Source organism: Lepisosteus platostomus, chromosome 4 (genome assembly GCF_059453375.1).
Source record: "Lepisosteus platostomus isolate fLepPlt1 chromosome 4, fLepPlt1.hap1, whole genome shotgun sequence".
Lineage (NCBI taxonomy): Eukaryota > Metazoa > Chordata > Actinopteri > Semionotiformes > Lepisosteidae > Lepisosteus > Lepisosteus platostomus.
This window is the reverse complement of record NC_142614.1, coordinates 54,629,206-54,641,253: the sequence shown is the minus strand read 5'-3', so window position 1 is coordinate 54,641,253 and position 12,048 is coordinate 54,629,206. Positions and strand designations below refer to the sequence as shown.

At 36.0% G+C, this 12,048-nt stretch overlaps 2 protein-coding genes across 12 annotated transcripts in view; both read left to right on the top strand.

The window, feature by feature from the left end:
* Positions 1-7,572, top strand: part of dmxl1 (Dmx like 1) — a 95,168-nt gene extending 87,596 nt beyond the window's left edge. For all 11 annotated transcript variants that reach the window (XM_088629909.1, XM_088629908.1, XM_088629901.1 and 8 more), the window contains 5 exons: positions 1,460-1,537; positions 1,624-1,715; positions 1,911-1,963; positions 2,860-3,077; positions 5,248-7,572. In XM_088629909.1, the coding sequence (XP_088486035.1) occupies positions 1,460-1,537; positions 1,624-1,715; positions 1,911-1,963; positions 2,860-3,077; positions 5,248-5,472 (666 nt within the window). In that variant the 3' untranslated portion in view covers positions 5,473-7,572. The remainder of the gene's footprint in view (positions 1-1,459; positions 1,538-1,623; positions 1,716-1,910; positions 1,964-2,859; positions 3,078-5,247) is intronic.
* Positions 7,573-11,335: 3,763 nt separating this feature from the next.
* The window catches only part of LOC148673445 (tumor necrosis factor alpha-induced protein 8), a 37,967-nt gene continuing 37,254 nt past the window's right edge, over positions 11,336-12,048 (top strand). The window contains exon 1 of the mRNA XM_088629897.1: positions 11,336-11,544. Coding sequence (XP_088486023.1) covers position 11,544 — 1 coding nt within the window. The 5' untranslated portion in view covers positions 11,336-11,543. The remainder of the gene's footprint in view (positions 11,545-12,048) is intronic.

Genomic DNA, 12,048 nt, shown 5'->3' with positions numbered 1-12,048 from the left:
GGTTCATTTTTATCATTTTGTTTACTTTATAATATACAGTACACTGCTGTTAAGTTTTGTGAATCCAAAATATAATGAATATAATTATGATAATAACAATTTAATATCATGATACTCTTGTGTAGCTGAAACCTATTTTTTTCTTAAATAATCCAAAGGGTTTAGTTTAACTCATTTGAACTTTTTGAAATGCAGTTGTATATGAAGTAGAAAAAATGATTGGTTAAGAATCCGTATACGTGAGATAATGATAACTGATAACTGTTTACTTTGCTCAGTTAACGGGGTAATGAAAACCAGGCTTCAAATAATTGGGTAAGAAGGAAACAAGGACTAACTTTTGGTAACCATGTCTTACAGTATACGTATGTCAGAAGCTTTGTGAATTTGATCTTCATCACAGAGTTTCATAGAAATACATCATTCCACAAACAAAAAAGATTTCTGAAGAAATCAGAAAAAGAATAGTTGATGGTCATCATCTCTGGAGAGGTTGTCAAGACATATTTGTAAAACATCTGGGTCACCATCCATCCACAATTATACAGTCTTGAAATGAAAAATTTTGAAGATCAGGGTGATCCTACCAGGGACTGGACTGGTCATCATGCAGAGATCTCCCAAAAAACATCTTGGGAAATCATCCATCAGTCTCAAAGAAACCAGAGTAACATCTTATGATGTGCAGGCTTCTCTCACTGTAATTAATGTCATCAACCATCAGAAAACAACTGAATGGAAATGGTTTTCTGGATAGCCAGGAATAAGCTTTTTCTCTCTACAAAGAACATTGGTGCCTGATCACTGGAAAAAGCATTCTCTGGACAAATGAATCAAAAGTTGAACTTTCAGCCCCAATAAGAAATTGTTTTTTATTGGCACAGACCAAACACTACCTTCCAACAGATGAAGCTCAACCTTGCTGGAGGCAGTATCGTGTTTTGGCAGTATCACGCTTTGCTTTCTCAGGATCCAGACTCATTCATGTTTGGACTTCATAGTTCCATCAGTGGGGATCGTCATGTATTGGCAATTTGTAAAGAAGAATGTCAGAGCATCCATTTGTCAGCAGAAGCTGAGCAGAGAGTGTGTCATGCAGCAAGACAATGATCCTAAACATACAAGAAAATGTACAAAAGAAAGGCTTACACAGAATAAATTTAGCTTTTTTTTGTCCAGATCTAAACCCCACTGAAATGTGACAGCAGGACCAAACTGAGCTGTTCATGGAATAAAAGTTTTCCTTACCCTTAGACATGATTTGTTCTCTTGGGTATATACTTAAAATACTGATAGAAAGTCTAGACAAATATTATCTATATTTTTATCAGGACTTTGATATAGATCAAATTATGATTATGTCTCAAATAAATGGCAATTTACACTTACCTAGGACGTTCACAATGTTTTTCTTCTTTTTGTTCTGCCCTTTTTGATATTTATTTTACTTTTAACACAGTTCGGCATTGTTGATGCAGATGGAGCTTTGAGACTTTGGCAGACCAGTACAATAGGAAGTACACCAAAGCCATATCTGGTAAGCAGAATTAGCCTTTCAGCTGTGCTTAGGGCAATGAATCGGTTGACTTGTTTCTTTCAAATAAATTGTATTTTTTTCCATAGACTTTGCAGTGTCACAACAAAACTGCCAATGACTTTGTTTTCGTGGGCTCATCTTCTTTGATAGCAACAGCAGGACAGTCCAGTGATAACAGGTATGGTGGTATACATAAAGGCACTAAGATAATGCTTTAACATACAAATAACATTAAGAGTGTTGTAGGCTGCTAATATCGGTTCACATACAGTGCTGAAAATCACTTTATAAGTATTGATGCCATTTGTTAGAAAAATATACAGATTTTCCACACTGCCATGTTTATAATGATGTTTTTCTTGTTTTCCCTTAGGAATGTATGTCTGTGGGATACACTAGTCTCTCCTGTCAACAGTCTTGTGCATGGTAAATAAATCCTTTACAGACTGAATATTGGAAAATATGCAACATCTTTTTCCGGGGTTATTCAAAATATCTGCTGCCTCTTTATTTTTTTTTCTAGTTGTTTTACTTATGATTTTTCAAGTAGACATACGTTGAGCACAATAGATCCACTGAATAGTAACTTGCTTTTCTGTTGTGTCATCATGGTCAAAGTTGTATATCCTGGGCTTTGTTGCTGGTAACCTGTTGATTTATTTTGCTCTTCATATACACAAATCTGTTTTTCCTTTTACTCTACCTGTTCAATAGTCTAGCAATAATTAACATGGATTTTTTCATTTTTTGATCCTGAGGTGCAGCATTAGGTTGAAAATTTTTGTCAAAGCAAATCACAAATAGAGTATTTACTTTAGTAGTGCCTTCCTCAGTTTACAGAGATAAAAAGTCATTTGTCATGTTTGCACTGTAACAAATGTTTGTCTTAGATAAGTCTAGAAGCTGATACTTTGATGCTGGATTGTTTGGTAGTCTACATTAATGGGACAAATTACATTTTACAACATATGTTTGTTACTTTATAACAAACTAGAGTTTCCTAGGTAACATGAATTGAATGATGATAGCATTATTAAAACAATATGTGCCTTTCCATGCTGTATTCAGGGAGTGGATAATGATGATCCATACTTTATATAGACAAGAAATTCAGCTTTCCTAGTTTACCAATTTATTCAGAGAAGTGTACTTTAAAATAAAGTCATTAAACGCATGTGAATTACCATTTTGGTGAGTTGTTATCAATGTTTTCACACTAGTTTCTGATTATAAAGAAATTATTCAGAGGCAAATCTGTAAACACTCTATTGTTTTATATAAGGAAGAAAATTCTTAGTTTTTCTTTTAATTTACTGTTCTAGCTTTCACCTGCCATGACAGTGGAGCAACGGTGCTCTCATATGCTCCAAAGCACCAGGTGTTGATCTCAGGTGGAAGAAAAGGTTTCATCTATGTGTTTGACCTGTGCCAGAAGCAACAGAGACAGACCTTCCAGGCCCATGACTCTCCTGTTAAAGCTGTTGCTGTTGATCCCACAGAAGAGTACTTTATTACTGGGTCTGCAGAGGGCAACATAAAGGTAATACTGGAATACTCTAGTCCAATTTTCATACAAGGACAGTGTTTTACTCTCTAAGGGGATCTCATGTCACTTGCCACCTGCACATTTCATCATTATGTTCTATTTCTACAAATCTATAGAGTTGCTATAACTCCATATATCTGTGAGTCCAGCTCACATTCCTATGGCTCTACAGTAACTAGCCATGTCTCCACGAGGGCTGAAACTGCTGCCAGAGCTGTCTATATGTGTTATGGACAACTATTGTGTCCCTTGCCTCTAATTAATTAGGTTCTTACCTTATTATTCCTGATATTTCTTCTGGTGTTTAAGTTCTGCTTCATCCACTGCTCAGGACTCAGTGTTACAGATTATTCCCTGAGTTTCTGGTGTGTTTACTAACACTGCTTCGCTTCCTGTTTAGCGCTTCTGTTGTGGATGCGATCCCAGGTGTTCCAGTTTTGACCAATTGTGTACTGACCCTCGCTCCTACGTTTGACCGTGTTCTCAGATTCCCTTTGGCTTGTTTATCTACCGTCTTCCCAGTCCAGCTATTGGATTCATTCTCCCGTCCTTAGGCCGCTGCACACCCCTGCTTAGTGCAGAAATATAAGAGAATGACTGAGCCAATCATGAATGTAGCAGGCAAAGGCGATATGCTGTGCAATCCTACCTGTCAGCCTTCAGCTATGGGATTGTAACAGATGGGCCTGAGAGAACTAGCTTGCTCGCCACACAGTTGATGCCATGAAGCAGGCAGAGTTTCGGCTCAGTGCTGTATTGCTCATTCTTGCTTCAGTGGCAGCCCCACCTCTGCTCTTTCAGTTCTGCCCCTTGGTCCTGAGGTTTTTGTGAGAAGAGTTATTTCTTGCTCTTTGACCTGAACACTGTAACTCCCAGTGGTTTGACTCCTGCTTGCTCCAAAGTGCATGTTTTAGCGCCAGAGTTTGCAGCAACTTCTCACTTTACACAGCCATCTGTGATTGCAGAGTATATTGTGGAAGATGAGCCAAAAGATCTGTCGATTTCATGGAGAGGCCCATCTGACCTCTCCATGAAATCTCTGGAGTTTGATGCTTAAGGGTGGGGAGTACAGCCATGTTTATGACACTGATTTAGCTGTGTTGTGGCAGCCACTTACGTCATCCTCACCTATCTCCCTATCTTGGTTGGCCATTGAGGAAACAAGTCACCTGGAGCCTTGAAGCAACCTGGTGTCAGTTTACAACCATGGTCGGTCCAGGTGCTCTTCAGTATAAATACTCAGACCTGACAGTGAAACAACAAAGAGAAACAAGGGAAACAAAGGGAGCTCAGAGCTCTTTCATTGAGTTTAAACACTGAGCCCCTTGAGCTCCATTTCTTTGTTTCCCTTGTTTCGCTTTGTTGGTACTCTGACTTCTGCTTGCTTACCTTGTCTCCCGGATCACCCCTTGGCTTTGTGTTGACTCCTGTGTTTTTCTTATCTCAGACCATGGCTTGTCTTGTCTCCGCAATCTATCTCTTGGTGTTTTGTTGCATTGTCTTCCCAGTTAAGGCCCATGCTTGTTTTGGATAACTACCCTCAACTGTGTTTGTGTGCATCACACTCTGGTTTCCCAGCCTGCTACAGCAACACACTCTCAGTGCACCCATGCTCAGGCTTCACCCAGTGCTCCCATGCTTGTGGATTAATAATATAATAATAATAATAATAATAATAATAATAATAATAATTGCTTACACTTATATAGCGCTTTTCTGGACACTCCACTCAAAGCGCTTTACAGGTAATGGGGACTCCCCTCCACCACCACCAATGTGCAGGATCCACCTGTGTGATTGAGCTACAAGTCTCACCTCAGTAGCATGACATTACTATTGCTTATTATTTTCTTAATACTTACCTTTTCCAGTTTAAGGTATTGTCACCACTAAGATCTACAGTATCTCATACACAATTCTAGGAGTTTTAGGAGCAAGTCCTATGATTTGCTTTCAACACATATTGGACTATTTTCTTTTCATAGCATCACTTAAAGGATATCCTACCATACCGATGTGCACAATTGGTAAAGTGCTGACTTTCCTTCCAGGATTTACTGTTTTCAATCTATTCGTTTTCTGAATCAAGATTGAGTAGGAACTTGCTAGGAATAAATATTCTGCATGTTCTAATATCTAAATACTACCTTTTCCTCTTTCAAAGATTTGGAGTTTATCGACTCATCGTCTGATTCATACCTTCCTCAATGAACATGCTCGGCAGTCCATCTTTAGAAACATCGGGACTGGGGTCATGCAGATAGAGGCCGGTCCTGCAAACCACATCTTTTCTTGTGGAGCTGATGGCACAATGAAGATGAGGATTCTTCCTGACCGCTTTAGCACAATGAATGGTGACTGGAAAAATGATGTGAAACTAATTCTATAATGTCTAAACTGTACTTCTCTGAGAGTGCAGTCATCATAGATCACATTTAAACGTGCAATGTGTTATATATCGTACACTTATGCCACAAATTATTTCAAATAATCTGCTGATTTTGGGTTGTTTAAAAGGTGATGCATCTTGAAAGCACTGATGCCTTATGAGAATTGGAAGTGGTACAGAACTTTGATTTATGACAGTAGTATAGTTATAGCAAAAAGAAAAGTAAAAGGTTCATGCTGCTTTTTCTTAATTTTTAAAATGGTGTCAAGGAATATGCACACAAATTCTACATGTATTTTTAATTATAATATGTAAAAAGAAAAAACTGTATATCAACATGTAATATCAGATTAAGTTAACTATAAGAATTTTACTGTCTAAATTTTGAAGTAACTGATGTGACTAGGACTTTTATGCCTGCATAAAATTAAATTATGTGATATTGTAAAGTACACAAAAACAACTCGTCTTGTATGTCAGTTTATCTTATAGAATGAATCCAGTCTTTGGGGTCCAGTTTCCTATAATTGATTATTTGCTCTTGGAGTATTTCTGCACATTTAAACTTGCTGTGTTAATACTGCAGTTTTTATTGTTTTAAATATTGTACCTAATCTCAGAAATCCTTGTTAGTTCAAACATTCTTTCAAATCTGTGGAAGCTTTGTTTGGAAGAAGTAAAATTTAAAATGCAAAAGTGAAAAAGTTCTTTTGAAAAGTCATGGATCTTTAAACCCCAAGATCGGCAGTTATGAATATTGACACACTCGACAACAAAATGTAGACTCTGTTCCAAAAGCTTAATGTTAGATCAAGATATTTTTATATTGTTTTCTGCATTGAACCACAGAGTTTGACTACATTTTTGAAGTACCTAAAAGACCTCTCCATGTTTGATTTAAGGATGAGTATTTTCTGTGAAAAATCACGTTTAAAGCATCAAATTCCGTTTTAATCATGATTATTACTCTTTTGTAAGAAGATGAATTTCATTTATTCTTGTGGTCATTACACTTACATTAATAAGAATAAGGCAATTTTTCGGAGAGGCTTTTTGTCCCCTGTGAAAAACAGAAACAAGAATTTATTTGGAAAAAATTCTGGTTATCTATGTTCTTAACTTACAGTAACAGCCCATCCCAAAGTAGCCGTTTGTCACTATTTACTGTATTCTCTTGAATGCATGAAATGTATTTGAACCAAGAATTGTTTACAGAGAATTACATTGTATAACGGTAGTATGTGATATCAAATAAGCTGGACTTTTCCCCTGTTTTCACCTGGACCTGTATTGAGGTTCACAAACAAATGTGAAACTATATGATTTATATTATTAAGTACATTTGTTAAGGTTTTTTGATGTGTTCCCAACTTGGAAGTAGAATACCACTCAGTTCGTGCAAAAAAACGGATATGAAATTTACAATGATTGTTTTGTATTATCATTTTGTGTACGTGTATGAAGGGCTGGCTGCAATGCAACTAAAAACTAAAAAGAAAAAAAATGTAATGAACCTCAGGCTTTGGCTTTCTGACAATTATTTTTGTGAAAGACATTTCTTTTGAACTTTCTGCTATTACAGTACATTTACTTGTATATTTAATAGAACAAAAATGTGCAAACATTATAAATTAATCGGATTTGTAGTTTGTATGTATAGAAGGAGGATTTAATAGTGTTATAACACTTGATAAAAGTGGACACTAGAACAATGGATCCTGAACAAGATAATTGTAGTAAGCTACAGTATAGTTCTAGTGTAATTTATACAAGTATTTTGGAAATGTAAATATGTGAGAAGCCTTATACAAAATACTTATGAATCATTTGTGTGCCTGCCATCTGCACTCTACATAATCTGTAAAGATCAATTATGGGTAAAGATGGGGCCTGTTGTAATATAAAGAGTACAGTAACTAGCCAAACCTTTTGTTGAGATAGCAAATGGACAATAGTGCTTCTTAATCTCAACCATTGTAAAACCTTAGTTTCTGATTTTCAAATTGTAATCTTGTAAGGGTACTGTAACTGTTTAATGTGTTCATAAATCAAGATCACAAACATTTAAATAAATATTTGAAAAGCGTTATACATTTAAAAGTTATTCTGTATCATTTTGTTATCCTTAGGATACATCTGACAATGAATTAACCCATAAAAGAGATGAAGGAATGGCCATGGGTTTAGAAACCAAATAGATAAAAGCAAAATCTGCAGATCAATGGCTACTGTAACATTTGGGTGCAGTTTGGTTATCGTTTATTGTAAGTGTCATCATTTGAAAGGCTGTCATTTTAAGTTTGCAGATAAAATCTATGTTCCAAGACCAAATAAAAACATATGATAATAGTATCAATTCTTCTTCATTGTAACTCTGACTTTAAAAATGCCTTGGCAGCCCTGGTAGGATTTCTACAAATCTGAACACGCACTTTTGGTCTTTTCTTTCTACTTTTCAGCATGGAATTAACCCTTTGCAACTTATATCAGTGAAATGTTATAAGTTATATACGTTTTCATTCTAAAACAATAAAATTATAATTCAGAAATATAGATAAATCCTCATATAATGCTGAAAAAAATGCAATTGCTAAGCACATCACTAAAAATCAGGGGAATTTAAATACCCATGTCCATGCAACAAAGCTAACAAAAATCCAAATAATGTTAAGAATGCTTAAAATTGCTTAAAGGCTGATTTTTTACATTTTTTGTGGTCTAAGACCCAGGGTGGCTGGTCCTGAAAAGCCAGTCCAGCAAGACTGTGTTGTCAATTTCTGAATACACGGTGCCCTGTCATTTGGACAGGTGCTCTAGAGGCTTAAAAAAACATTCTTGGCACAATCAAATAAGGTTCTCTTTAACAAAATAAAAAACTATAGTAACCAACTTAAAGCTAGTCAGAACATTAAGCACCCTAAGCCAGGCAAGGCATTTATTATAAAGTGTTCTAATTAAGTGTTTAAGGTCTTCATTAGAAAAACATACTCTTAGTTTTCCCTGTTCTAAAGTCCATCTTTTTATCTCTTTTTTTATTTCCTTTTGAGGTTTCGTGAAAATGATTTTTCTTCTAACATCAAATACAGAAAGGTTACAAGGATGAATGGCCAGTTGGCTTGTTTAGCTGACTAAATTTGCTTCTGCTGTCTGACTGTAAAGGTTTGCTGCTTTTCCTTGGAAGGTTTTTATTAGCTTACAATAATATAACTTTGTTTTCCAGTAAATGTATAGTGTAACATGGCTGCCCCACAGTGCTGGGGCCCTGGGTTCAATTCCTGAGGTGCTATCTGGAGTTTGTACTAGTATGTTCTTTGTATTTATTTGGGTTTCTTCCATGTGCTCCGGTTTCCTCCCACAATCAAAGACATACAGTATGATAAGATTAATTGGCTTCTAAGAAAACTGGCCCTGACATGAGTGTGTGCGTTTGTATCTGTGTGCCCTGCATTGGAATGGTGTCCTGTCCAGGGTGTACCCTGCCATGCACCAATTGCTTGCCAGGATAGACTCCGGCTCCCCCATGACCCTGTAGTGGATAAAGTAGTTAGAAAATGGACGGATGAAATGTGGGGTGCACATCTGCTGAACTCTTAAGTAAGGTATTTTTCTGTATACATGGGTATTATAATGTGCAAAAAAGCACAGTAGTTAAAACAGCTGGAAGGAGAAGGTGATTAGGAGGATGTAGGGTCAAACCACATGCAAATGGATAAGGTTGTCTTGAAAGAAAGGTTTGTTGACTGTCATCTCTTACTGTTCTATAGTGTCTAGTTTTATTCTAAAGCATATCAGATGACTTTGATAAATATTAGCAATATAAAAAAGCAATGTCATTTTGTTTAGTCTGTGTGTTTGCATGAGTGTGAATATTAGCTGTATTTCACAACATTAGCAGCAGAACTATCTAATGAGAATTCTAATTTTCTAAAGTAGCAACTACAACTGCTGATTTGCCCTTATAAGGGTTAATCAGTGTAGTAGTTGCATATATAAAAATATCTAGTATTTTGCAAAAGTATTCAGACCCTTGAACAATTTTCACATTGTTGTTTTAAAGGTTCCAGTCATGACAGTTTGAAGTAGCAATTTAATTATATGCATAACCTACTTCACACATTCAAACCCTGTTCAAAATTTTCAAACCCATTTGCTGTGGCAAAACTAAATTTAGATGCCAAAATTACCTAAAAAAACATGTGATTAGTTAAGAGGGCTTTTGTCTGTGTGCAATAACCATGGTTCACATTATTTCAGAATAAATACACCTCTCTGCGAGATCCATCAGTGAATTTCAAGCATGAAAATAGTTCAGCGATATATTTGTATAAAGACAAGGGGCAGCAGAAGTTTATATAAATATTTCAAAGACCTTTATAATTTCTTTGAACATGGTAAAATTGATCATTAAGCAGTGGAAGTCACCCACTACCTTGTTGACCCTCCAAGCTGAGAAGTCAGGCAACTTTGAAAGAGCTACAGAGTTCAGTGGCAAAAATGGGAGAAAATGTCCATGGGTTATGAATATCAAGGTCAATCCTGCAAAGTGTTTCCACAAATCACCAAAGTGACACTGCAAACCCATGGCAAAGGGTTTTGTGGTTAGTCAAGACAAAATTGGGACTACCTCTAATACAAAAGCAACATAGTGCATTGCTTAGTCAACACCATCCCTGCTATCAAGAATGGTGGTGGCTGCATTATCTTATATGGTAGCTCTGGTTCACATCACCAGGGCCTCGAAACCTTGTCAAGAGATGAGAAGATAGATGGAGAAATGTACATGCACTGACAATTCTTGAAGGAAAAACTGCTTCAGACCTAAAACAGGGACAAAACTTTACCTTTCAGTGGGAGAAACTCAATACCAAAGCTACACAGGAGTGGCATAAGAATACAAAGGTGAATGTTGCTGAATGGCCTAGTCACACTCCTGACTTGAGTCCTATTGGCACTCTGTGGAAAAACCTGATGATTGGTGAAATGTATTTCTTTAAGAACTAGTTTAAAGATATTTAAAGAACATTTAGTTATTTAAACTTTAAACTAAAAAAAACATTAGTTATGTTTAGAAAATTGTCACAAAATGGGACAACATAGGAAAAGAGATATTATTTGCAAAGCAATGTATGCATTAATCCTTCACAATATATTAATTTGTATATAACAATTATATTTATAAATATTGTGAAGCAATAAACGATTCTATTTTTTTTTCAAAATCAATACTACATGCCTGAATTGCATCTATATATGTTGTTCCCAATAAGTAAAAAATGCACAAGATCACAACTCTCACCCCTGCAATAGTTTTAAAACAAATTTGTCTTAAGAAGGCATTTTGATCAGAAATGATTGAATAGAGGTAGAGTCAGTTAGTTGTCTTTTCCTGTGCAATGATACAGCATCTTTGTTTTTACAGCATAAGGTTCATGGGAAGGATGTATTATAAAGTATATTAAAGTACACCATTTGTAAGGGGATTCCTTACAAATTTATAAACTGAGCGGGCTGCTGAATTAATCTTAAAATCATTTGTGAAGTCATTCTTGTTAATTATTGTGTAAATATTAGTCAAAATGAACATTTTAATTATAGTTGTCAATAAGGTTGAATGTTAGGGTCTCACTCCACTGTGATTATACAGTATGCGTTTCTTATTGACTGATTTAAAATACAAAACCGTACGTTTTATGTGGTAATATCAGATAATAATCAGAGCGGCTAAGCAGAAAGCTCAAATCGTATTTTTTCCCCCAAATATTTTTTAATCATGAGGCGCCCACTGGTTTTAAAACGAGAATAATTTCGTCACATAGATTGGCAATACTAGTTGTCAGTCGGGTGTTGGGGCTGCGGGAGAGGGGTGGTATTTCCGCTGTCAAACTTTGGAGTTGGATGTGTTGTAAAATCGTCCATTGCGACTCCCTCTCAGCATACTTAGCCACAGTCCCCAATATATTGTATGTGTATACTGGGTAAACAACAAAAGTCTTCAGGAATAGCAGCTTTTCTTTGAAAGCATCGGGTTTGACTTTGCTTCTATCAACTAAAGGACCTGACATTATTCACACAGTAAGTACTCAGATCGACTTCAAAACTTTGAAGAGAGTTTGAATTTTGTGTGCTTTCAGTATTTCTCAGCAGACTGTTTGCAAACGTGCGAAACGGATCAAAACCGCGATATAATGTCTTTAAAAAGCAGCATTTGGCATTGTTAAAATAAACTTAAACTAGGGAATGCAATGTCGGTAAGCTAGCTCTTAAAACTATTTTTTGAAGAGAGGAGTAATTCCAAATTTCCTAAAATGTATTCGAGATGTTTCAGAGCACATTACCTTTGGTACTGTAACTCAAAAGCTAGACTCAACACATTTGATGTATATAGTGGTTGATGATTTAGAAACCTTTTTTATCTTTAACCAGCAGAAACGATTGAAAAAGTGGCATGAAGGAGAGAAGCATTTTTAAAACCTACAATTTCGTTCAACACCTTTTGTTGTGTGGCACACAGTATTGGATTATAGTCACATCCGAAACGTATGCTATTTACCTTTAGGGATACCGTATCAGTAAGAT